Source organism: Phalacrocorax aristotelis, chromosome 2 (genome assembly GCF_949628215.1).
Source record: "Phalacrocorax aristotelis chromosome 2, bGulAri2.1, whole genome shotgun sequence".
Lineage (NCBI taxonomy): Eukaryota > Metazoa > Chordata > Aves > Suliformes > Phalacrocoracidae > Phalacrocorax > Phalacrocorax aristotelis.
In genome coordinates, this window is record NC_134277.1 from 106,506,540 (window position 1) to 106,534,217 (window position 27,678).

A 27,678-nucleotide genomic window follows, 5' to 3' on the forward strand; every position below is an offset into this window, starting at 1 on the left:
AGCTTTGCTAAGCAGCAAAGCTGCTAACTGATAGGTGGAAGACCTGAAAGTGGTGGCTCCATGAAAGGAAAATCCTGTATAATCCTGGTCTAACCACTTATTACAGCAGCATGAAGATGCTCTAATTTCTCTTGCCAGTGTAGACACTTTAAAAGCTAACATATTTATAATGGTGCTTTTTCCTGATTTTGGAGCACTATTCAATCACTTCCTGCCCAGCAGAATGCAGTTGTTTTCTGCTAGCATTTCCAGTACTTCAAAGGCCCTTCCATTTACTCTTTCATCTTGTTTTGGACTTTCCAGCAATTGCTCCTGTGTCCCTAACCTTATTTTAATCTCGATTGTGAGTTATCCTCTTCTTCCTTTTTCTATCCAAAGTTCATGTATCTCAACTACTGTGAAAATGCTCCTGTTTTGTCTAATTTTATTGAAACGCTTATCCACCTTTCTTCATAACCCCCCCCAAAAAGCCACTTTCTATGGCTTCCCAACTCAGATCTTATTTAGAAATATGCAGAGTCTGAGGGGAGCATTCAACATAACAGACTTTTGATGTGGAAATCTAAGTATTTTTTAAATTTATTTTTCAGTAAATAGAGGAAGGAAAACTTACCTGGGGAGTCATTAGGAGGAGGAGTTGAACACTGGGGTCCTGAGTTGCCCTTTGCAAGAGCCTTTCTCTCAGAAAGATATTTTGACAGTGATGGAGTGTGTGGGGAGAGGATCACGAGTCATGTAAACATGACAAGGAAGGATGGAAGGGAAAGCCACTGGAAATGCTGCAATTACCCTCAAATCTCTTTCTAGGGACAAAGCTAAGTGGAGAATCTTGGTCATCTGAGAAGAAAAACCTGAAGACCAGGTTCTCTGGGCTCCCCATATCTTTCTGAAGGTAGCTTCAAACCACGGTTGAAAGTTAGCTTTCCAGAATGATCATTTAAGACCATCTCTACTTCTAAGCATACAGTGAACACTTATTTTTCCTTCTGTCTTAAAAAACTCCAAACTCTTCAGTAGTCACTTAAAGATAACTTGTGCAAACTAGAAATTCTGAACATAAAATTAAGAAATATCTCTTTTTTAACTCACATTGCATTGGTACTTATTATAGTGTAGGGAAAGTAGTTAAGAAAAACAGAACACATCTGTTGTCACCTAGGAGTGTTTATATTGGACTTTTTTTTTCCACCTGTGCAATGAGGAGCAAATAACACTTATTCATCAACAGTCAGCTCAGTGCTGGCTTCAGCTAAAGGCTTAATTTTAGAGTAACAGAGCCACAATTTTTGAGAAAGTAATAATGGATCTCACATTTAATCTTATCCTCCATTCCAAAAAGACACCAACAACAGATCATCGTATAGCACACGTTGAAAATCCCTGATCATGAAAATATATAAATCTGAAAGTCTGTTTTGTCTTAGCCACACAGCTAATACCATCATTACAGCTGAATCCATGGGCTGCCATTACTCTGTACTTCTTTTGTTCATTACCAATTTTTAAAAGTTTAAAGATTTTGGTGAAGGGACCTTACCCGTGCCTTCTGCTCCATCTCCATCATTAATCTTTCATGTTGCTCTGCTATTGCCAGCGTTGCAGAATGGACTTTCTGATATATCATTTCCCCTTCTCGTGTCTGAAAGGTGAACAGCCCTTCTCCTGTGTCACACATCCTGCAGTGAGATTTAAGCAGAATGGAAGGAAAAAAATGAGTACTGTGTAATTTTTATCTAACTATTATAAAAAGTGCACACCTTGCAGTAGAAAATGCCAACTTTTGTAGTTAAACTCTGGGATTCTGAATATCCGCAGTTATTTTTACCACTGAAGAGAGACATAGTCCAAGAGATGTGCAGAACTTCATGAACATAACCTTTAAATTCAGATTTAATCATCCTCTGGATAGTGAAAAAGAAGTCTTATCGTAGAATAAAGACTGGAGGTAATACAGTCAGCTATTTATGGCATTGTTTCAAACGTCTGTATTGGTAAATGGGAGCTAAACTTAATTCTCTTAACCAATTGATGCCAGAACTACATAGCACAACATGATTTTGAAAATTTGACATTTTAAGAAGATGCTGACCAATTAAAAATGCTATTATGGCTGATCACTACAAAGAAGCTGTATTGAAAGGCAGCATTAAGGAGGGTTAAATTATAATTGTCTCTGTTAGTACATTTATGTGAGGCAGCATCTAAAGCTATCCTGACAATTACAAAAGCTATTCAGTCTCTTTGACAATAGGAATAGTATTTCTGTAGTATTAAGAAGATTAAATAGAGAAAAAAAACCCAGAAATAAAATTTACTTTCTTCTTTTGAGAGAACAACTGCTATTGTCTTTATCTGTGATATTGCTGTGGCATTATTCTGAGAAAGAAGAGTGGTATAGAGTAAATGCAAAGACAAAGAGGGCTGGGAAACATAGAAAATGTGAGTAGACAACAATGTTAGATTACTGAGTCACTGTTACTTCAAGGATATATACTGTGTTAAACAGTGATGCAATTAAACATATTTATATTAGCAGTTCCATCACATTATCGGTGTCTGATTTCTGTATTTTTATAGAATTATTCTTGCAATTTTAGATATTGAATTAAAAAATCCCTTTTATTTGGTCTGATACTTCATGTAAAGATTTTCAGTTGTCTGTAATAGAAAATTACCATAGAAGGATTTTGACTTGCCTTAAAATACCAGATTGCTTTAACGTTTTGGTTGTTTACATTCTATTAAAGGACATCTTTTTTTTTTTTTTAAATATCCCAACACTTTCATACATGGCCCCATAAAGCCTAAGAATTACAAAGCACTTTAGAAAAATATGTCCCAAGTAGCCTAACATTCTACCAGAAAAGTGTTTGAGGCAGAGACAGATCAAACAGAGTTGGCTCTGGAAAATACCTGGTGAAAATACTTAGTAGTCATCAATTCAAGCATTTAAAAGAAAGATGTAGTCTTAAGAATTGATGATTCATGATATTATCCATATGGATATTTGTCATGATTTAGCCCCAGTCAGCAACCACGCGCCACACAGCTGCTTGCTTTCCCTTCCCACCCCGCCCTGGTGGGATGGGGAAGAGAATCTGAAGAGCAAAAGTAAGAAAGCTCGTTGGTTGAGATAAGAACAGTTTAACAATTGAAATAAGATTTAAATAAATAAAAATTTTAAATAAAATAATTGAAACAAAGTAATAATAATAATAATTACTACTACCTACTAATGTGATGGAAAGGAATACAACACGAGAGAAACAAAACCCAGGAAAATCAAGTGATGCAACCACTCACCAACCAATGCCCAGTCAGTCCCTGAGCATTGATTGCTGCCCCTCAGCCAACTCTCCCCAATTTATATACTGAGCACAACATCACATGGTATGGAATATCCCTTTGGCCCGGTTGGATCAGCTGTGTCCCCTCCCAGCTTCTTGTGCTCCCAGCAGAGCATGGGAAGCTGAAAAAGTCCTTGACTAGCATAAGCACTACTTAGCAACCACTAAAACATCAGTGAGTTATCAACATTATTCTCATACTAAATCCAAAACACAGCACTATACCAGCTACTAGGAAGAAAATTAACTCTATCCCAGCCAAAGCCAAGACAATATTATCCATGATTTTATAATAAAAATAGTCTTCCCCATCCCAAGAAGTAAAGAAAATACAATCCACTTTGTAGACAGGTATTATTTGATCAGTATTAATGTGGTGTGCCAATTAACAGATTAAAAAAGGAAGGCTTTTGTATTAAATTCCAACAGAGATCAAGATCCCTGATGTAAACATTTAAGGTATTTTATATCCTTAGCCACAATTCTCCAAAGAGCTTCTGGTAGAAATAAAATGTCTCCAGAGTTTTGCAACATTATGGCAACAGCATTTCAGATCCCTCAGGGCATCATATAGCTGGTATTCTGCTTTTGTGTAAAGAGATCTTAATAAAATCCAAACAGCATGAAATGGAAAGTCTGGAAAAAATGACGAGGTTTCAGAAACTGAAGGAAAATATCATCTTTTTGTTGGTTTCAGAGGATAAAAAATCCTACAGGGATAAAACCAAGGAAGCAGGCAACAGGGCGTGATTAAGATTCAGAAGTTAAGCTGCTTGTTTTAAGAGAGCAAAACCTAGGCACCACCGCTGCCAATCAGACCGGGGTCTGTACTGTCTCCGTGAGCCCCGGGTGGAGGTAGTGGTGTGCGCTGTGGCTCTGCCCCAGCACCTCGGCCACCACACGGGACAGCACTGCAGGGCCCTGCTTGCCAAGCGCAAGGGTGACCGTGGCGGACGTGTCACGCCAATGTCGGAAAGCCATTGATGGCAGCCTCCCTGTGTCCAGACTGTGGGTTCCCTGGCTAACGATGGATGATATGCATGCAGCCACTCAAAACTGGAGGTGGTGGAGAATTATAGGCATCATTTTTTAAAGTGCTGAATTCCCCTAACTGGCTTTGAAGTTAAACAGGACTTAAAGGCCCCAAGAATGAAGCAATGGGCATGTATAACAGGCATGTCTCTGTAAAAGCAAAAATTGTTAGAATAAAACTTACTTTCTTCCATCTAAACTTATTAGTAATCTCTCTCCCAAGGAGATGAATCCCTTTGCCATAGTGAAGTTTTCCTGTTCAGCTCCTCAGGATTTTATTGCTTTACTCAGATAAAAGTCTGAGTTTAGACGTTCTATTCTATTATTTTATTCTTCTATTCTATTCCTCTATTCTAGTCTAGTCTTCTCTAGTTTCTGTTCTATTCTATTCTAGTTACAACACCTAGAGCAACGGCATATTTTAGGGTTAGTTTCTGCCTTTCTAGAACAAGGAAGCACAAACTAAAATAGAAGCACTGCGAAGCATGATGGAGATGGGGACAAGGAAAGAACTAAATGTGCTCTCCCAAGCTTAAGAGTTTTGCAGAAAAACCAGAGGACCTTTACTTATCTGGCCAACAGAAACGGACAAGCCCATGAGCTGAAACGCACATCTTGTTCTATTTACCATCAAAACATAGTCAGCAGAACAAATAAACTGTTTTCTCTACAACTTCTACCCGAAGGCAGATAACTGTCCATTTAAAGCTACAGTTTCAGGTTTGGCCTTATTAATATGTTGTTTTATTATGACTGAAAGTCAAGTAACTGTGGGTAAATTTAAATTTCTCTGTGCTCAAAGCACACACGGTTGTTTAGTTGCATCCATTTCTGGTTACTATGAATTATATTTTTAAATCAATCAAAAAATTGCTGCTTGCAACTTTTCTCAAAAACTTTAGAAAAACTCTGTTTTCTACCAACCTTTTAAAATGAAAAATGACCTTTTCCAAAGCATAGATCAAAACTTGTCATAATTATTACTTACATCAATATTGCTTTCCTGCAAAATAATTTTCATTTTTGATGCTAAATAAACAAAAACTTGACTATAATTTTATGTCAATTTAATAAATTCTTCATAACTTTTACATTTCCTGGAATCACTTTAAAGAAAAGACAGAATAAAGGTGTGGGCCTCTTCTTTTCCTGATGCTCCCACGGTTATGCACTGCAGCCCAACCAACTCAGTATGACCTTCACTGTCAAAAAATTTCACTGATCTTGTAATCTTCAATTTTTGATGAAAGCCTTACCAGTCTGGTTGCTTGACAAATGCTGATGTTAGTTTTTCTATTTCTGTGTTTTCTAACTTTTACAACAGGAATGGCATTAACCTATGCTTTAGGATATTTAAGGATTCAATACATTAAAATATATGAAGTGCTTTGACTGAAATAGGAAAGTGTATTTTTTCTGTATTATTACAGGGTAACTGCGCAGATAATGAAACCAGTAGATAAAGCATTACAAATCACTGTAAATTTTTTACTTATTAAAATACCTCCACTACTTTTCACAGCCATCATTGTTAGTTAGGAGGTGAGGTCTAAGCTTGTGGCCCAGGATACACTGGATTCAGAGATCAACAGGGAAAGTTCTTGCCTTTATTCAAAGACAGGGCTTCTGTTGAAGCCCAAAAGATTTTCCCACCAGTACTGCCAGTTTTTTTTTCATGATTTCCTAAACTCACAGTGTTTTTCCACTGCCTCTGCTCACTACAGTAAATTTAATCTTTTAGAGCAGAATCTATACTGTATATTAAGCTTGTAGAATTCCCTTCAAAAAGGAAACTTTGTGGACTTGATTTGACCGCCATTTGCATATGGTGGTTTTTTTTCCCCCAAATAGAGGTTCATGCTCTCATGCCACGCTTGAAATATTTAAAAAGTTTAACAGTGCAGTATTCAGCAACTGCATGAAAGGAGAAGAATTTGACATCTCAGTCTCATTTCACTGTTTTGATAAAGGGTTGTCCTCATTTTGGTTTGGGTTAAACCACAACAAAGGTAAAATGCATTTCCACAATAATGAAGGTTGTCTGAAAATTGAGATGCCCAGAAGCATCATTTGCTATAAGTCCTTGCTTTAAAATAAAGGATAAGTGAAAGTTGTAACTAGAAAATGTTTAGTTCTTCATATATCTAAATCTAATTTTTAATGGATTCATATGATTTCTTTTAATCCATGAATAATTTAACACTGAAGAAGTAATGGCTGATTTGTAAATTTATTACTCAACAGTGTATAAAGCTACATAAAAATGACTAAAAAATTGGTCAACATTCTCAAATAGGCACTGAAAAAATACAATAAAAAACTTTTACTATTAATAACTGATTACTATAGCTACTAATAGCTAATACATAATAATTAACTACTACCCTAGTTTAGCATTTCTAGTTCTTAAAGTAAAAATGGACTTTAAATTTTCAAATGAGAACAGATCATGAATAGGTATTGTCCAGTAATAAGAGTGCTAAAAGTTACCATTACCAAACTGGACATAATTGCTGTTGCATGGTCTGCACTTAATGTGAAAAAGCTGTTTACTCAGACACTTTCAAGGCCCAGAAATGAAGTTAGTAGTTAGTCACTCAGAAATGAAGTAGTTCTTATTTCCTGTATGCTGAACAAGGTGCTACATATGGACCTGACCTGTAACTATCACAAGATGAGTGGTCAATAAAAGATGGCCTTCCTTTCAAGCCTTGAAGCCATGGCTGTCAGTCAGGAAAGAACTAGTTGGTATGTAATATCTAACTCTGAACTGAGACACTTATTTCTTGTGTTGCTACAGCTTTGTTTTTCTAAAAAGTGTTGGAAACTTGCAATTTTGCCTGCAATTTAATTAGATTATCAGAGGAGACACACAAACACTATCTCTCTTGTGGATATCTAACTTTTGTTCTTTCCTTGTCTGTTGTTATCTCAACTTGAGCTAAGCCATTTTGACAGAAATTCTTTTTGTTCTTTGTGTGGACGTTACACATAGCATACACTAAAGACAGGTTAGCTAACCAGTAGACCTCACTAAGAAATGAATGCAAAGATTCCCTGAGGGTCCAAATTCTTTGCTCATTCCAGCCTTCAGTACATCCTAGCTTGCTTCCTCCCAGTGTTGTTCTTTTCTGAGAAAATTAAAAAAAGCAAGGAAAGCAAATAAACCCTTTGTGGCTGGGCATATTTAGACAAAAACTTCCATTTATACCGAGGAACGCTTATCAAAACAACTGTAAAATAAACTATACATGTTTTTATAAAATTGTAAGTAAAATTCTGTGTTGAAAGGATAGAAAAACAGAGGAAGAAATAAGAAAATGTTGATAAGAATCCTAGCTGACAACAAAGCAGGCAAAAAAATGGATACATTTGGTGGGGAAATCAATTAGAAATATTATAACTACATCACTAGGATATGTATGGGACCTAGAAAAGATCTATGGGTGAAACAGAGAGAACTCAACAGGAAACATGCACAAAGTGTAATTAATTCAGGTATAGGATTTTGACAGCAAATGTGGTTAGAAAGACCTAAAGTTGGGACAAAGTTGGTGAAAGCAAGGACAATGTCCTATGAAAAATCTGTGAAAGGGAAATGAAGATTGTCAGCATGAAGCACAGCAACAATATAAAGGGCAATATCCAGAAGAAGCAGACACAGACTCTCTACATCTTCTGAGTGTGGCCTGTTACTCAAACCCTGCCTGAATAATGAGTTAGATTGCCATGCTTTGCTGTCAGCAGTGCAGAGTTTTATCCGAAGTTTCAAACAGGTATCCTGGCAATTTTATGATCTGAGAAGCAAACAATGAAAATTATCCAATACATGAGGCATCTGCCTGTCGCCCTTAATGACGGTTGTTTACTGGTAAGAATATACAACATGTAAAAGTAATTATGCATGACATCTACTAATTGCTGGCTATAGATGTTCCTCCATAATATTTATTGTCATGTTGTCGCACTTCAGCTGAGGTGGGTAACTTTCCACTGCTCTTGCACATGCTCATGAGATATAGATAGCAGTGCTTAATCTTAAGTTATCTTTCTTTCACGTGGAATCTCCTTGATTTTGGCCTTCGTTAATACAGGGAACATAGAGTATTACCACACCTCTGATATGGCTCAGTAACTTGTTCGTGGAGCTTAGCCCTGAAGATTTGTTCAAGGTCAGATCTTGTATTTCTTGAGTCATCCTCAGCTTCTTCAACTAAAACAACTAAAGGCTCCCTTACGCCATCAAAGCAGCTTTCCCACAAAGAACGTTTATGGCAAAATTTTGCAATTCTGAGAAGGAAAATGCTTAGAGATCGAGTGGAAACGAGTGATGATTTGCTCCCAGGTAGCTGGGATTCCATCACTCGGAGGAATCCAGCAGTCCTTCTCCAATATTTCCTAGAGGACCTTAATACTTTCCAAGTGATAGCTGCATATCTTTTTGATATATTATATGCAGTCACAGTAAGAGAAACCTTATGTGCTAATCTGATGAATACGCTGTTAGTCTTTTCGAAGAGATGCATCACCCTACAAATTTTCCCCCTACAAGGGAGATTTGTTGTGTGAATAGTGTTTTTTCCTCATAAGATTGTTTCTTTTTTTGCCTAAACCAAACAACCATTTAAGTGGTAATGGTAATATAAACAAAATTTTTCTCATGAAAGCATGTTTTTATTTGTTTTGTCAGATGGGAGAGATTTCTGTACAGTACTAGTGGTAATTATGCCTCTTGGGATATATTTTTTCTTCTCATTGCCTGTACTGCCTCTACAATCACTGTCTCTGTGCTGCCCTCTGTGATACCACATTTAGACTAGTGGGGCATATATCACACTGCTAAAGCTTCAGGGACACTAACCCATTCCTGCATGTCAGATGCTTTCCACTTTTTGCTTAATGGAAGTACAGAATACAGAAAGCAGGCTGCGTCTTTCTCCAGACTATCAATGATTGTCCACTAGGCACTGCAGTTCTCTAATTAGTTTCCACTGGGTTTATCCCTGTCCATCATAAGACACAGCAGAAAAAAACTGTATTTTAGTTTTTTTCCCAATGTTCAGTTTTGATAAGGAGGAGGATTCTATCTGGGACTTGCTTCAGACCACTTTTATTTGGTTGCTACCAAGCCTTCCCATCTCTTCTCATTAAAATGTTCTTATTTATAGCAATTACTTTAGTATATCAGAATAAATGTAACTGGTGCTGAAGAATTAAAGACAGTAACTCATTCTCAATGTTAGTTACAATATAAAAAGCAGAAAAGCTGACTTTACCGAAGAGACGTGTAAAAGGTAGAATGTGGAGATTGGCATGTTATTATGAAACATATCCATAAGTAATAGTAAACATTCTGCGCAGAGGCTCCGTTTTCTACTTCCTGACCCTAGAAACTAAACTATAGTGAATAAGAGAAGCAATTTTCTGGAGTCTAAGAAGCTGAATCCCAAACACTTTACTGTGACTACAATCAGATTTTTTGGTCTCTTCCTCCTTATAGACTAGTTTCGTAAAGCATGACCTAGACATTTTGATGGGGAAGATTGCACTGTGCTCTTTGTACTTTATCACCTCCAAGGATTCTAGGCTGTACATGCAAATCACCTTCTTGTATTAGTATTCAGTTCATATTATTTAAGAAATCAGTGTACGTAATCAATGCATATGTATATGCAAAACAACCCACTTTATAGAGACTTTTGACCTCAACATTTTCTTTAAAAAAATAATCACGTATATTACACAAAAAGGGAATTTATCATAAACAAAGCAAGGATAATAAAACCAATTGCTGACATGTTCTTAAATACACAACCCGTTTGCATTTTTGACAGTTTAAGTAGTAGAACAAACATGAAAATGTTGTTAAATAATTAGTTCTGTTTGTAAAGCTCAGGTCTTGTTGATAATGATGAAATATTATTTAACAGTGTCTTGGATGAGTATCTATTCTTACCAGCTATATGAAAGATAAACCAAGAACTCAAATATTTCTATTATCATTTTAGCACAGAAGCAGCAGTTATGGTTGGCTGTACAACAAACAGACCAATGAAAAACATTAGTCTGAGAAAAATAAATAGATTTCAAAGATTAAAAACAGCTAAAATTTTTTTTATTAAACCTTTTCATTCATCATGGTTTGGCTATTATTTTTCATCTCACTTTTGAAGGAGAGGGATATAAGTTCCAAGTCCTGGAAGCTGGCATCATATTCAAATATAGGTATTTGTTACAGGACTTCTACCACCCTGTTAAGAGCTATTACTCCCCAGTTCCCCAAGACAAACACATCCTATAACAATATTACTCAGTCCCCCTCACTTTCTTTAGTAGCAGAACACAGGGGAAGCAGCATTAATCTACATGAATTTCGTTGACTTTGACAAGTACAAAAATGTTACATATGAAACCCAAATAAGGCCATTATTGGTTAAAATAAATGATAGTGTAATAACACAGGAGCCCTGTGGCAGCACATCACTACTTGTTACAACAGAAGCAGTAAAACTTAGTGGCCCAGGATCTTTATTTTCTTCTTTTTTTTCCTTCTGGAGCTCTAAAGTCACTGTTATGTCCAGGACTACTCCTTGCCCAGGGTGTTGTGGACAAAAATCCTCTCAGATGATACTTGCTAGAGTCTAAATTAATTCTGAACAGAAAGTGACACAATTCTGAACTTATTCATAGAATCATTTAGGTTGGAAAAGACCTTTAAGACCATCGAGTCCAACTGCAAACCTAACGCTGCCAAGTCCACTCAATCTTCTCTCGGGAAGTAATGAATTTTGTAGAAGAAGGCATCTGCCAGTTAACAGATGTTATCATAGTAACAGCCAAGGAACTAATTTGCATAGGTATAATTGATCATTTTACTTCATCTTTGAGGAACTTGGGGTGCTCAGAAGCTATGACACCGGACACTGCTGTAAAGGTGCCAAAACATTTGGAGTAATTGACCATGCTCAACCTAAAAGTTAAACAAAAAGGAATTAATGAAACCCAGTTTTGCATCTGCACATACCAACAAATATGATATTAAGAATTTATCATAGAACCACATTTAAAATTATCTACAAGAGAATTTGTCCTATAATGCCGCAATAACCTCGCATTTATATATTGAATGCTGTTGGAAACACATTGCACCTACCATGATGCAGACAAATACTGTGTTTGTGTCATTACTCTCCTTTTTATTTTGACAGCAAGTACAGGAAAGAGGTATTTCCTGTATTTTGATCAAAGTACATCCACTTAAGGAGAGGAGGGAAAATTTCTGGAGGGCTGAACAGGAATGAATTAATACAATTAACATTTTTGGCGGATGAATAATATCAAGACTGTAAAAGTAAAAATTATTAAGGAACTAATACAGAGCAAGGTTTAGATCCATAGAACCAGGGGGAAAAAAAACAAAAGGCAATTTAGTCACACTTACTTATAATGTGTATTCAAAACATCAGTTTTCCCAGTTCATGGAAAATCATTGCTGCATTCTCTCATTTCAAAAGTGGGACACACAGAATGCAAAGAAATGATGACGTGAATATACTGAGCACCCTGCTGAGTTGTTTGAGTTTTGACTGCTTCAGAACAAGGCATTTCAAGTGTGTCGCCTGTCCCCTCCCCTTTTAAATGCACCGTCAGTAATGTTTTTGGCCACTTAAACCATTTATGGTCAGCCACTCTCTGAAACTTTCAGTACACTATGATTTTATTGTGATGGGTATTTAAACACTGCTGTCCTCTTTCAATGTCACTCTCTCCATTTTCAAGGTATGAGAGCTACTACTTCGACCATTGTGGCCACAGAGGAATTTTCATAAAGTCATATGCAAATATTATGGGCACACAGGGTTGGTTCAGAGACACTCACCATGCTATGTACATACACTAATGAGCAATTAACATATGCTAATGATATCCAAGGACTCATCAACACTAATCTCAAAACTGGCAGGTTGTCAACTCCAGTTTGGAAGCAGCCTGCCACAGTGGCAACCCCCGGGACAAAAGCAACAGGGATGTGACAAGGCAGGGATTTGTTTTAAAAAACAAAAAGATGTATTTCTCATGTGCCAACAGTAAGAACTGAAGATCTTAGCTGAAGGCCATGTTTCTGATCTGAACTTTAACTAGATATGCATACAGATCTAAGTGGTCAAACAATGCCTTCAGTGGTAAACTGGATGTGCAATAATAACATAACATTAAAAAATATTTAATGTACAGCCCCCAGCACAAGTATAAAACATTCATTGACATTCCACCAATTTTCTACATGTGGTATTTAATTTAGAGGGGAAACATGACTTCCCTCCCACTTGCTTTAACTTTTTCTCTTTGATATAAGCCAGGCAGAAGTGAAGTAGGTAGCTTTTCCCTGTTCTCTCAACTGCAAACAGCAGCAATTCTGTTATGTATCAAATAACCCGCACTGCATTCACCTGGCACCTCTGACTCCAACTTTGATAGTGTATACGACATCCTTGTGGCAGTGCTTCCAGCAGTGGGAAAACTCTCTGTATGTCTCATCAGCCTGAGAGCTAAAATCAATTGTTCAGGAAAGTAGCAGCTTGATGAGGGCTGAGAACCCTCAAAATATCTTTTGTAAAATTTTATTACATAAAAGAAGACACTCCTTTCAATTGCACAAGTAAGTAGGTAGGAAAAGGTACAAGTGGATAAAAGGAATGTAAAAACAAAGAAACAAAACAAGAGAGTCCTGCAAAAGAATATCATCACAAAGGATCACATGTATGAAATCATGCAGAAAAAGGACAGGAAAAACATGCAAAAGGATGAAAAATAAGCAGAAAGCAGTATTTACAGCTTATAGTTACATACTTGGGCTCCCCGCAAATTTTCCAAGAAATATCTTCTTTCTAAAACTTCATGGGATGTAATGGCTAGCCATTTTCTGATATTTTGATAAATGTGTATCTCCACCTCTGATGAACAGCAATCAGTTATGCTGATTAGATTCTCTTAGCTGAATATCTACTACAAGTCCTGTGTGAAACTACCGACACTGTACTGGATAAAGACACATTTTATGCTATGTTTAGTGAGGATTTTGGCCATTGTGTGTATATGCCACCATCTATTCTTGGTAAATATTCTCTCAGGCCAGTTTTCTACATAGCACAAGATGCTACTAATTGACAAGAAATGCACCTTGACAAGTCCACCAGAAGAGGGGAAAAATAAAGACTGCAAAACAAATTTGAGATAGTAGAATATGGAAGTATGAAATGCATAATCTCTAATGCATAAAATTTTTAAGCACAGCATGCCTGCTCTCTTCCCAGCGAACCTGGGGCATTGTTAGAAAGCAAAATGAAAAAGACGATAGTCCTTTGCTGTGAAAAAACACGAACCAATTACTTTTACACTCGCACTTACTTGTCTAGTTCAATATTTCAGAGTTTAGGCTTCTACTGTTCTACACCGGCTTAGTAATATTTTTATAAGAAATCTGTAACAGCCATGGAACTGCTCTGAACACTGGAATGGATCAACACCTTCTGTCCATGATTCTGTATGCCAGGTTTAAAAAATCTGTGAACTATAGATGCAATAGCTACTGGCTTCATCAAACATTTTTATATAGCTATTCAAGAAGGAAGCGCTATAGATGTCAGAAGCGAAAGGGTACAAATCTCTTATGGGCAGAATGATATATAACGGATATTCATAGTTCTTATGCAGCAAAAGGTGACCATGCCTTCCCTGGACATTTACACATAATAGCTTGGGCATGTTTGTGGCTATTTCATTTATGCCATTAGGACCATTTTGAGAATCCTAGGTAACATTTAAAAAGTCTTTTGAAGTATCTCACCACTTTCTTACTCTGAAGCATTCATATTATAGGTATCCTTCATATCACAGACAGAATATTAGTCTCAAGATAAATGCTAATATACATTTCTATTTCTGTGTATTACTATTTCTGCTCTAATTTCTCTGATGGTCCTTTTTATGAGCTATTTGACACTACTTCCACATGCACTGAACACTTTTTTCTTGGCTGCCCTCCATTTCATCTGCGCTTCTAAGACTGAGAGCTAATCATACTCATTTTTCTTTCTTTTCCTCTCTGAGAAATTGGCCCAATAGGGCTTAAAGAAGCCTCCCATAAAAAGGCAAAGTACCTGTGAAATGAAATATTTGTGATGGTATTGTCAACATCTGCCCATGACAAGCACTTATCCTAGACAACCTCTTGGTTCGCTTTTTGAGCAAACTGAGCAACTTTTTGCTCAGATCTTCCACACTTTCTGATTATATGTTGTTCCTAAAATGCTACAGATATTCCAAAAGCTGCTACAGTATTCCATCAGAAAACCAGCTGCACTTTGCTTTTACTTACCCATCCCTCCCTATCTATTAGTGTCTTACCAGCCCATGTATTTCATCACCACATTCCTATCTCCTCCTAGTTCATGTGCTTAGCCCATTTGTCCCCCACACGCAACCTTCCCTCCTATTTTAATCAATCCCTTGAGTTTCTTTTAGTCCCAGCAAGCCAGTCCACTTGCTGTCCAATGTGTGTGCAAAACAGCTTTAGCACACTCATGCCCTGGTTCTCTCCAGACCAGTGTTGGTTTGCATCGCAGCTGTCACTCTCCATTCTCTGGTGGCAGTGACAGTACTCTTAGATAAGTAAGTCAGCAGAAATATAGATGATCCAACCTGTTCTTTCATTAAATAAAGGTTTGGCACCCTCAGACTTCATCTGAAAGAACTTCAGGGTTTTCACTGAATCATCATCTAGGCTATAAAATTTTCTGCCCTTCAATCCCATTCCTGACAGTAAATGATACTTATGGTCAGATAGTTTCAAATTTTTTTTAGTTTTGAAATACTGCGTACTAATAAATGCAGTTTTGAAATAAGTGATGATAATTTTTATTTACTTTTATAGTCAACTTAATGAAATTTCAGCCATAACAGCATACATTTCAGGAAGATAAACTCTCCTGTCATTCAACCCAAAATGCTGTTTTCAAAAAGTGTATCAGGGATCATAGAAAGTATCATTTTAAAGGAGGGATATTTTCTGAGTTGGACAGAAAATTGAAAAAAAAACCCACCAACTTTAAAACGTGAACACCTACTTTGTTGCACTGGTTCAAGCAAGTCATGCGAGTGCAATGTTATATTTGACTTTTCGGCCACTGACAGGATAATCAAGTAGATGATGCATCCTGGTGAATTATAGCACTGTACTGAGTTTTATTCCAAAAAGTCAGAAAGATCAAATGATGTTTGGAGTCACTGAGATTGAAGGATTCCATTAGATGCTGTCTTTCCCTCCCCTCTTTCTAATAAGATGGAAGCTTTTTAGAAAATACGTGACAAATGACTACTCACAGCAGAAATAAATCACACACCACAGAGTACAGCATTATTAATAGTGCAATAATAGTAATAACTTACTGTGATAGCAAAGAAGTACTATTAGGAGGGACACAGTAGCTAATAGCATTTCGTCTAATGGGGGCTAAGGGACAAACCTTCCTTTGGTACCTTATAAATAAGTGGAAGATTAAAGGAACCTTAGGGACCAGTCAAGCACACCTCAGAAATAGCCTGACTTTTCTAGAATGCTACTGAGCAGGCACTGCCTGTAAAGTGCTCTCCATCTCCCCTGTATGACAATATTTTGATAGTTTTTTTAGTTAATTTAAATTAGAGTGAGAGGACACTTAGTTGCAGTAAAATATTTGAGAGGGGCATAATGTATGATAATGCTAGGAGGGCTGTGACATGGTTTTCAATTGTTAGGCTTGTTTTCTCCTTAGCAGAATGCTTTGTGAAAATAAAACCTGAAATTTATCACGTGGATTTGTATTCAATCAGCATATACCATCACTATCTGAAAAATTAAAGGAATTACTCATGAATGGTCAATTTTATAGTACTTTCAGGTCTTCCTATTTAGTAATATACCTATTTTGGGAAGAATACATTTTATATTACATTATATGTGTCTTCAAACATATTTGTGTGTACGTGTGTATTTGTCTTAGTAGCAAATACTCACAAAATTAACTTGGATTTCATTAAGGGTCCAGCTGTCGAGAAGTGGTGAAGAATCTATATCAGAGTTTTTTAGCATGTTCTAAAGGTTTGACGCAAAATTTCGTAGGTGTTCTCTGGTTTGCATGGACATAAATTTTAAAATACCTCATTTTATCACAAAAAGAAAACGAATGCAAACTGCCCATTAACTTGCCTTCAATATTATTGTCTTGATCTTTCTTTACCTATAGTGTTTTACAGAAGAGCAGAATTTGTTTTTCTAATTAATGTAAAATTAAGTAAATTAATAATTGAGTTACTAGATGAAAATATTCATTACCTTCATGATTATGGATTGATTTTTGCAAAGAAAATTTGTAAAAACTACAGCATTAGAAAAAAAAATTAAAAGTCAGTAACCTCCACAGTTACTCACATATTCCGACACAGTCCTGGGTGCACTGAGATCAAATGTATAAAATGTATAAAAATGTTTGGAAATATTTATATGTAATATACATATATAAAGCTCCGTTGGTAATGGCATTCAGCTAACTAATGAAAAGCCAGAATACAGCTACTGAAGAAAAGAATCACCATGGAAATGTCCACACTAGAGTTTCTGCTCTCACAGTATTACTATGTCCAGAATATAGAAGTACTTCTGGAACCGCTATACATCTGTGACTGACAGTAAAGGCCAAAACCACTCCGTTGACCTCTTTTTGAAGCAAAGAAGTTACTGGGTACCCTCATCCTCCAGAGAAGCTACATCTTAGTAAATTAAGCAAAAGGTTGCCAATAGGTATTTTATAAGTGAGTGTTTTATTTGTGAGAACAATGAATTAACACTATCTGAGAGAAAACGGGGGATTAGGCAGATATTAGGTAAACCTTCCAAGACCAGCCTGCTAAAGCAGCTTTCTCAGCTCATGAGTAATCACCAGCAGTCATGCTATACTCAACTTGATTCCAGTATAATCAAGTCCCAAGACTGAGAGAAAAATAAAATTTCCACTGCAGTTTGTCACAAGATACAACAAGAGATAACTGTTCAGACACTACAATGACCTTTAGAATAAACCTGTGTGCCAGCTGAAGCTGAGGAACCACAGTTCCTGACAACAAATGAAGCTCACAAACGTTTAAAACCATGCGCCTTTATGCTTCCGCAATGCTCCGTGCGTGTACGGTGCAAGCATGGGTTTGCACAGGTTCCTACATATTCATGAACAAGGCTCTTTTGTTGTGCAAATTCCAGCCTTTGCATTTTGATTACTTCCTTCCATGTTTGTACAGTACACAGACGCAGCATAGAGGATATTTCAAACGTCCTCCTCAATCGATGATACTACATTCAGAAGCTTTGGAGAAAAGGAGTATTTATTTGTGCCTAGCATTCTTGCTGGCTAGATGGTTCTCTGTGCAAAACGTGGCCTTCTAGATTGCCCTTTGTGAAGTGTTTAACACTCTCCTACTGTCTGTATAGATAATTAGGTGGCCGCTTTCAGCGTTTTTAATCAGCTCATGCAAATAGGCTTAGTGGAGGAGAGATGTGACAGTATTTAACTGCTAAAACAGACACCCTGGCACTAACTGTAAATGGAATCAATATAAAGACAAAAAGCATTATGAAATTTATTAGCATCTTGTATACATGAGTTTCTGAACTTTGCTATTGATTTTTTTTAAAGGGGGCTTTTATTTTGGTGTTTTCTTTTTTACTTCTAAAATCTGAGATGTTTCAGTCCCCCTATATTTTGACGTAGAAGGTTAAACTTTATTATGACTTTTGGAGAGAAAAGAACCTGCTCCTGGGGCATCTGAAGTTATTCAGAACTACCATATGAGATTAATTATTGCTATTGCTCACTGTGGAATTCAAAGGTTAAAATGTAGAACTGACACGATAAGTGAGTCCTAATGTGATTAAGAATGTATGAATTATTTTGTCTGCTTCTTCTCTGCTCATACATTACATAGCAATAACCTCATTAGTCATATTCAGCATCAGGAATATTAATCCAACAATGCATGCTTACAGCAGGGCATATGTATGAAAAAGGGACATTTAGAAAATAAGTAACTAACAAATCTTCTGGGCTCAAGCGTGGAGGTAAAGCCATCTGAAAGCAAAATTGTGGCTGGTCTCAAAATACTTTAAAACAAGCCCTGTTTTGATTAGGACATACAACCATGTTACGAAGGGAGAAGGCAAACCGTGCACTTCAACTGAAAGGCACAGTTCACGTTATCTCAGGGTCACCAGAAGGAATGTAGCGTGCAGTCTGCTAATATGTTAGGCAAACACAATACAATTCTTAGTGATTTCATTAAAAAGCTTTGTAACGTTTGAATTATACCAATGATATTTGATATCTAGTGATCAGCTGAAAACTCATGCTGCACCCTCTGGGTTGTAGAATGGGCAAATACGAGCCAGTTCTATAGATACCTCAGAGATATGGCTTTCCTTCTGAGCTGCATGTCTTTTGCGTTAACTGGACAAACTTTAGGTGACTTTTTCTAACTGCACATGTTTCATTTAGTACAAACTCATAAGGAAATTTACTGGTTAGGCAATGGTGAGTTAATGAATTAGTGATGTGCTCATGCTTATCAATTTAGTATTTATAAATTTGTTCATTACTATGCTACACAAGTCCACCTGTGGAGCTTGCTGCTTTGTCCTAGGGGTCACTGACTTCTCAATCTATTTGTGAAGAAATTACACCTTAATAAAGGTAACTTTATTCTGTCTTTTTTGAGATGCCATTGGTTTTCTCATCAAAATTAGAGCTTTCACAGCAAAGTGGAATGGCTCAGGCATTCTTTGTCAGTCGGACAAAATCTGTTGTAGGTGTGTATGTCATGGATGCATTTTTAAAATAGAGGCTAAAAATAAAGCAGAACACTTTAGAAGGTACAAAAGAAATTTAGGATAAAGAAGCTTGTATGTAATCCCTTCTCTCTGCCATACTGAGTTATACCACGGAGAGTTACATTGTTATGTGAGTTTTGGTGGAATTTGGTCTGACTTTCCAACGCTAGAGCAGCTTGAGAGGAGCCTTGGTGCAGAGAGAAAACTCAATGAGCACTTTATAAATCACTTACAATGAGCTATATTAGTTTCTGCTAGTAAAAGAGTTCTTAGATTAGGCACCATGATCAAAACCAGAGCAAGAGCCCTGTAGATGAGTTAAACACACAACCCCTTTTTAAGTAGGGTTTAAGTGAATCAGATGACTAACACAGAACTTATTCCAGGTCAAGAATTTGGCAGAAGGCAAACTGGGAGTTGGAATGGAAAAAAAGTAGGAATGGAACTACAATTACAACATGTTACAGCATAACCTTGGCACTGCTAAATACCAGTAACTAATTAAACCTTTTCAGTGGTAAAAACGTAATTTTTCCTAAAATTAGAGCTATGTGATTACTGAAAAAAACAAGGGGAGAATACATACAAGAGATTCCTGTTTCTTTTTTAAAGTTATTTTAAGATTTTAGCAAACCTTACTGCTTGGGGAAAGAATCTGGGAAAGAAGGGAAGAGGCAGTGACAAAACAGATAAAACAAAACCACAGAAAATTCAAATCATCGATAATTAGGCTTTCTGAAAATATTACAAAAGTATAAAAGAAGAAAAAGATCCTAACAAACTTAACTATTAAGTGTGGGATACTGAGAGCTCTGAGCTAACGTTTTTGTGAAATGGTAAATATATTTATTGCAGCTGCACATGAATGCTCATACTGCTGCTCAACCCAAAGTGACTTACAAATTCTATGACAAGCTTATGACTTATATTGATATTTATAATGATTGAAAATATATGATTTACATAATTCTATGATAAACCTATGAAAATCTTAGTCTACAATTTAGATAATCCACCAGCAATCAGGAAATGAAGGCTTCTCTTCAGGGAGATATAGACTTGAGTGGATACGTACATCACTGTATGAAGTCCCAGAACAGCTGTCTCTTGAGGCACACACATAAGGGGCCTCTCCCCACAAAAGGGAAAACGAGGATGTTTCCTGTAACTTAACTTTAAGGGTTAATTGCCTGATACATTCCACACTAACACCAAAAATCGCCACAGAGGACTGACAGGCAAATGAAAGATTTCAGTCAGATGTAGTGCCTGAAGCAAACACTGAACTTTCTGCTTCAGATAACCCTAGCATCTGTGTATCTGCTGCTGAGAAAATGAGTATGTCAGTCCTGGGTCGCATAAAGGGAAAAAACAAAATCTGAGAAATTCTCATGTTACCACTCTGCAATGCTTGAGCTTAAGACTTTTCTGGACCAAAGAAACAGATTCTAGATCTTAGAAGTAACAGAGAATACCACATTTCTTTAGATTTTCTCTGACGAAGACAAAAACAAAATCAAAGGCAAATGAAGAATAGATTAGTATGGTTCAGTGGGTCTCTGAAAGCACAGCGTGAATAAAATCTGAAATCCTTGAAATTGTTTAAATTTCAATGTCTTGTCTACAAAATAGAAGAAAATATAATTCAGAAAAATGAGTGTGTCATGGGTTTGTGGATCCTTCTGTTCTCAGAACTCCAAGTATAAACCTACTGCCTCCACCTCTCTACTCAGCTAGAAACTTAGAGTATTTGACTAACTTTGGCTTGGGCTTCCACAGCCCATCCCCTTATTGTATTTTCTCACCATGTGTAACTTGATTTCAGCTTGACTTTGGTGGTTTTTTTTTTGGATACTTTAGGCAAGCACTTAATAAACTTGTCCAGACAGCTTCCATACATAGAAAATATTGTTTAATGTTAAAAGGCAGATTTGCAGTAAAGCAAAAGAAAGAACATTTCAAAAGGAACAGAGTCCGTATGTGTTTATTTTTCTCAGTGCCTCAGCCTTCAGAAAAACGATTCTGAGTTCTTAGAGGTCTCCTCTTATGCTCCTAAAAAGTGCCTCAGCCAGCTTGTTTTGCTAAAAGGAAAGCTTGGACAACTGCCTTTTGCAGTTTCCAGAGAGTGAATTTTAAATATTACTTATGGACTTTGTTATGGATTGTTTGGTTTACAACATCAGCAAAATGAATCCCGTAACTCTGGCAGGAGTCTGAAAACAGTGTCTTCACACCTGATCTGTGCTAGGAAATATTTAATCTGTTCCTGTTTTACTACCTTTCTGGCATGCTTCTTGGATTGCATGCAATTAATGTAATCCAGTGAAAATTTACAGTACCTTCACCCGGACAGTTAGGTGGGTAGTTCTGTAAGGAGCAAACTTCCAATTTCAGTGGCTTAAGATCAGAGGCAGTCAGGGACTAATGATCACATACGTGGAGCAACAGTTCTAAAAGTTTGAAGAGAAATAAGTGCACTCGTGCAGATCACCTGCATTCTTAGGCACAGTGTCTTCCAACATATCCAATACCAAAAATAATGATAATGAGGTATCTGACCACGTAATACATGTCCATAAATTACAGAAATCCTGTTGACTCATTGATGATTCAACATTAAAACTCCCCAAGCCAGTCTGAAGCTGGTCAGGTGGAAAGCCTAGTTCTTGGAACAGTAAATGTTAGGCTCCTACCTCATGTGCTCTGAATACACTGTGGGATCCATTCACTGCATTAGATGCACAGTATTAACCAGTACAAAGCTATTGTAATGCTTAATGGAGTTGTAAATTACTATTTTCTGATTGATGGATAGATTGCATGGGATTAGCCCTAATTTGGTACTTTAAATAATGAGAATCTCTCCATCCAGAATCGAACCAAGCTACACAAAACTGTACTTCCCCCAAATCTCAGCAGAGTTTGGATAGTGAAGAACACATATTAAAGTAAATCACTGAGCATGAAATACTTACTTTCGCTGGTTCACTAAATAATGAAAAATAAGGATGTCTAACTTCATAGGTAGTGGAAGGATACACATTTACAAACTCCAATCCAGTGCAAAACTAAAAAGAAAAATCTGGCAGTTGAAAAGAATCTGTGTTCGTTCCTTCCATATATTAGACATCCTCCAAACCATGTAGTTATTACATTTTATCAGACAAGTGAAAAGTTTAGTTTTATACATCTGAGTCCATATTCCATTTAAATGCAAAGCAATATATTTATTTAAAGAAAAATTTAATTGTCTGAAAGCTCAATTTTGATCAATTTATCATAGTATCTCTTCATGATTATGCCAATTTATTTTAATGGTAGGAATTTATTTTCTCAAAGTATTATCAAAACTGAAGATGGATAATAAATACATAAAACCGAGCTCCTAATGTTCATGTAAACCACATACAGATATACTGCATAGCTGCTAAAATTCAGTAAAAATAAGAACCTATTTAAAATATTTCCTTTAAAGTAATTGTCTACATTTAATATTTAAGCCTTAGGGAAAAATTAACGCAACAACACTTTTCCTGCATAACATTCTCATAAAACATGGATGAGTGCTTCACTTCTGATAAGACAGCACGCATCAGGAATTTACTGTATTAAGGTACTAGCAGATCAAGGGACAAAGAAACGCATGTTCAGAAAGATGAGAAAGATGCTGATTAAAAAATAAAAATAAAACCCCAAACAAATCAACCACAGATTTCAAAATGAGCATTAGTGTTGCCCTATATAGTCTCCAGATGCTATTGAACATACTGACTTTTCTCTAGTCCTATTTTTTACCTCTATATTTTTCTGCCAGTCTAAATCTAGTCTTTATGCATTTCCATATCAGATGGATAAAGCACTCCCAAAAAAGCAAAAGGGAGGAATCAGATCAAAGACAATAAAGCATGACAGATAAAGGCAGAGCTAGCTCATAATAAAAAAACACAGCAAAACAATCCACTTTTCATCAGGCTGCATGGTCCACGGATTGTAAAGGAAGATGATATTCAGATACTAGTATAGAATTAAAATATTGTAGGACACTTGAAAAAGCAGAGATAAAACTCACATTTTACTTCAGTATATATAAACACTATACATAGCTTGTTAGTACTTGTGTGCCATAGATAAAAATAGAGCCGTACAGAAAGCAACTATCTTGTAAAGAAAAAAAAGAATTTCACTATGATACAGAATGACTTTTTCCATCATTAAAACACTGTAGAGAATGACATACCTACATTTAGAGACACGTATAAGAAATCACCTTTAAGTGATTAATCTGAATTAGTTTTAGTAGCTTAATTTTAGTTAACAATGGTTCCCATTTCCAAAGATAGTTTCCTTCAGAATCAATTAAAAGAAATGGGTCTACTCACACAGATACACTAGTCTAAATAAGCAAACATTAGTAAGTCTTCGATCATTATCTTTTCATGCAAAAATAACCCCTCCTGCTTTAATAAAATGCATACATGTAAATAAAAATTTAGCCAGAGTCAGATGAGTGGGATATTCCCAAAGAATGGGATAAAGCTAAATCCTAGGAGGTTTGTTCCTTTGTTTGCTTGCTTCTTTGGTTTTCCTCAGAATAATATGGTGGGTTTAGGCACTGTTTTTGGCATTTTATTCACTTTCTGGTATTGCATAGGTATGTTACTCGAACCAGTTTCACATGAGGTAGTTTGAGGCCTAGAGGAAGGAATGATTTAGCAAATTATTCTTGCTAAAACTGTATATTTGAATAAACCCCACAGCTTAATAATTGAAATTAAATTGAAACATGGGTCAGATGTTGCTAATTTTTAGTAGAACAATGTTAAATAGAAGACAGTATTAATGTCTTCATGATTTTTTCATCATAGAAAAGTAGCTGAGCACTAAAGAGCTCTGGTGACATCAGTCTGGACATACAAAGTTACAAGTGAAGTCGTAACTCCCATCTATAAGAAACTGCAGAGGAATTTTTGTCATTACCTCCTTACGCTGCAGGGTCCATTTGATCCATGTTTTTGTCTGTGATCACAGTCTGTACTTTTGTGAATATTTGTTAATGATATTGAGTAAGTATGCATCAAAATGCGTATAAAGGTTTTTAACAAGGCAGTGTGGCTAACCCAAGAGTGTAGAGACACCTGTAATTTCACAGATAGCTTCAGAAAATTCAGGCTCCACGTAACGGAGTCTGACAAACTTAGAAAAGTCTAGAACCATAAAATAGAAGATGAAACATCACCAAAGACAGAGATAAATGCAGAACTATTTCTGTGCAGAAACACAGAAAAGGCAGTGGGCATAACGGCCAGATATGAAATGCATTAAAAAGGGAGGCAAAACAGAGCTCCATGGACATTTAAAAGTGATCTGAGGATGGGAATGGCAATGAGGATTAAAACTGCAGGCAGAAAAAAGAGCTAGTCTTTTTACAGGTTCACAGTGTTCTCTGTACTCTTGCTTGCAATTATACTCTAGGGTAGCAATCAGTCATCAGGAACATCCAAAAAGAGTAATAGCTACTGTAAACGGAAGTTATTCCATTCATACTGTGTGATGAGCCTTTTCCATGATCCAGAATTAATTTCTTCTACATCAAAAGTACTCAAATTATGTCATGCTAGTGTTTAAGCACAATGAGACAAAACTTCAGAATGACAATTCAACTGCAGTTAAATAAAAGTCAGAGGAAGCTTAAGCTCATTTTAAATATAAAATATATTAACATTTATTTCGAATACTGGGTTGAATATATTGAAAAGTAATATTCGACAGATGGAAGTCTGTGGAGAGGCCATGTATTCTGTCTGTCGTTATAATGAGAGGCTAATCTAACTTGTCAGACTGCTTCTCAAAAATCACTGCTTATTTCTTCTTCTTGCTGCTTCTCCTTAGCTCTTACCTTCCAGACTCAAATGTGAACCATGTTGAGTCACGTCCGTATCTCCTCAAAGAGCTCAGAGGCCACATGACCAGCTTGACCTTGGCATTGTGGATGTCCCAGAGATAGATGTTTTCGTGTGTGATCTGCATTGTACATTCCCCATAGATATCTAAATTTGGTGTAGGCATAAGATATACATTGAATCGTTCTGGGGAAAAAAAAAAAAAAAACAACAAACACAGAATAAGGCATTAAAGTAAGATTTTATACTGGGAAAAAAAATAAAGTCTTTAGTTACTGATGGTTGAGAAATCAAGGCCAAGTTCCTAGTCTTGAACAGAGGTGATGATCCACTGATGTTGAAGAAGCCTTGCTAGTGTACGTGAGAGGAGCAAGAGAAGAATCTTCTTCATTTCATTTTTGTTATAAATAACACAACAGACTGAAACATCTTTCACAGATGATCTGCATAGTCCTCTTTGACATATGTCCCCAGCTACTTAACTGAAGTCCTTTATCCTCAAATTAAGGTCCATGACTCCTTGGAAATCAAAATTAACAATGACTTGAACTCTGACCGAGACTCCTATAGGCATCTTGGCAGAACATGTACAACCGTTGTCCCTCAGAAAAACTGTCCTTGAAATTGCAAACTTAGGTTTACTTATTGAAGCTTGTTAACAATTACTTTCTTTGTGTTCAGTTTCTATTTATTTGCCAAACTCATTATCATTTGTCAAATTAATAATGTTTTTAATCATCTGCTGCTTTCTTAAAAAATCTGATTCAACACGATATATTATTATGGTCATGACATCAATTGCTGTCAACTGCACTTCCGCTGCAGAGTGTACTCATTGCAGTAAGAGGTCAAGGGCATTAACAATTTTCTGAAGTGCCTGAATTGCATGTAGTTTAATAACCAATGCAAAAACTATCCCCCCTGCAAAAAAAAAAAAAAAAGGAAAAGAAAAAAGGAAAAAAACCCCAAGATGATGTAAAACATCATTAACTTACATGGAAGGAAGTAAGCTGCAGTAATAGCAAGAGAATTTTAAATAAAAATTCAATTTTTGTTGAAGAATAACTAATGTTTCTATGAGTTGCTTCTACAAAGAATGAAAAACTCAAATTTCAGGTTGTACATTTGGAAATGCTACCCTATATTTTAACTCTAAAGGCACTGCAATCTTAGGGCTTAATGGCATAATATTGGAAAGTGAAGCTGATTCACAACTTCCTCTCTCAATTACCTTTCAGTTTTGAAACAGGATAGAAATGTAAAATGTCAATGCTACTGCACTGAAGGTGTTGACAAAAAAAAAAGAAAGAACAATTTTAAGTATGAACATGAACAATGTTTATTCAATAAAAAGAATTGGGAAAATGTATTTTAAAGGAACATCTGATAGGAAAATTGTCTCCAGTTACTTAATAAATGAATGCCAGTTTGGTGTGGAACATTTTTAATCAACATTTGCACTGAATTTTCTCATGGTGTCCTCATAAAAATTAGGAAGGAATTTAAAGTAATCAGAAGAGGAATAAAGTGAGAAATTTATCATAACTCTCAAAATTAGATGCGGCTTCCCATTGTGTTTGACATTTAATATCACAGATGTCTCAATTTTTTAAACATTTCATATATATATACTTTTCTGAAAAATCAGTGAAAGTATTCCAAAAAAGTCAGTTAACATAAAATATGTTAGAACTGTGTGTCTGAGTATGTGTGTGTGTGTGTCAATAAAGGAACAAAAGTTTGGCTAAGGAATGCATGGAAGTACTGAAGTTCAGGGTGAGCAGTAAGAATTGCCGTCCTGCATAGCTATAAGTAAACTTGTCATCCCCAATGCTATTCTGTTTCAATCAATTTAATTTTGTCCTATTAAACTCACCAATTGATTCATTCATTCTCATAGCCATTCAACCTCTTCTCCCAGGCTCTAGTTCTCATTAATCACACTAATGGGTGTTAGTCCTAGAAGTTTCATTTTATGAAAAGGTCCCAAGTGTGAAACTCCTAATGTTTTGTAAAAGTCTTCTGACACACAGCACAAATAAATTAGCAGGTGCTGCTGAGATCACTGCAAAGATTTGCCCCTAATCCTCAGAGGACTGTAATGGGCACAGGTCTAACATAACCCTACTGAAGTAAAAGGAAAGACTTACATGGGAGTTTTGGTCAATGACTGCATTGGGAAGGGAATGGTGGAGAACAAGGTAACTTGTACTTTGCAATGGAATTATTGTATATATATGTGTATATATATGTGCCTTTTTTCAGTATCCATATGTTGTTATAACGGTCATGCAAAAATGCCAAGGAGCCAAACATGCATGCTTTTATAGAATAATAGAATCACTAAGGTTGGAAAAGACCTCTAGGATCATCAGGTCCAACCATCAATCCAACACTACCGTGTCTCCTAAACCATGCCCTGAAGGGCCACGTCTACACATCTTTTAAATACCTCCAGGGATGGTGATGCCACCACCTCTCTGGG

General features: G+C 36.3%; 1 protein-coding gene across 3 annotated transcripts in view; it reads right to left on the reverse strand.

The window, feature by feature from the left end:
- DOK6 (docking protein 6) overlaps positions 1–27,678 on the reverse strand; it is a 280,839-nt gene that overhangs the window by 81,486 nt on the left and 171,675 nt on the right. For all 3 annotated transcript variants that reach the window (XR_012659151.1, XR_012659150.1, XM_075084596.1), the window contains exons 5-6: positions 25,190–25,379; positions 1,538–1,676 (exon numbers count right to left, since the gene is read on the reverse strand). Coding sequence is in view for 1 of the 3 variants with exons in the window: in XM_075084596.1 (XP_074940697.1) it covers positions 1,538–1,676; positions 25,190–25,379 (329 nt within the window). In the remaining 2 variants the exon portion in view is untranslated. The remainder of the gene's footprint in view (positions 1–1,537; positions 1,677–25,189; positions 25,380–27,678) is intronic.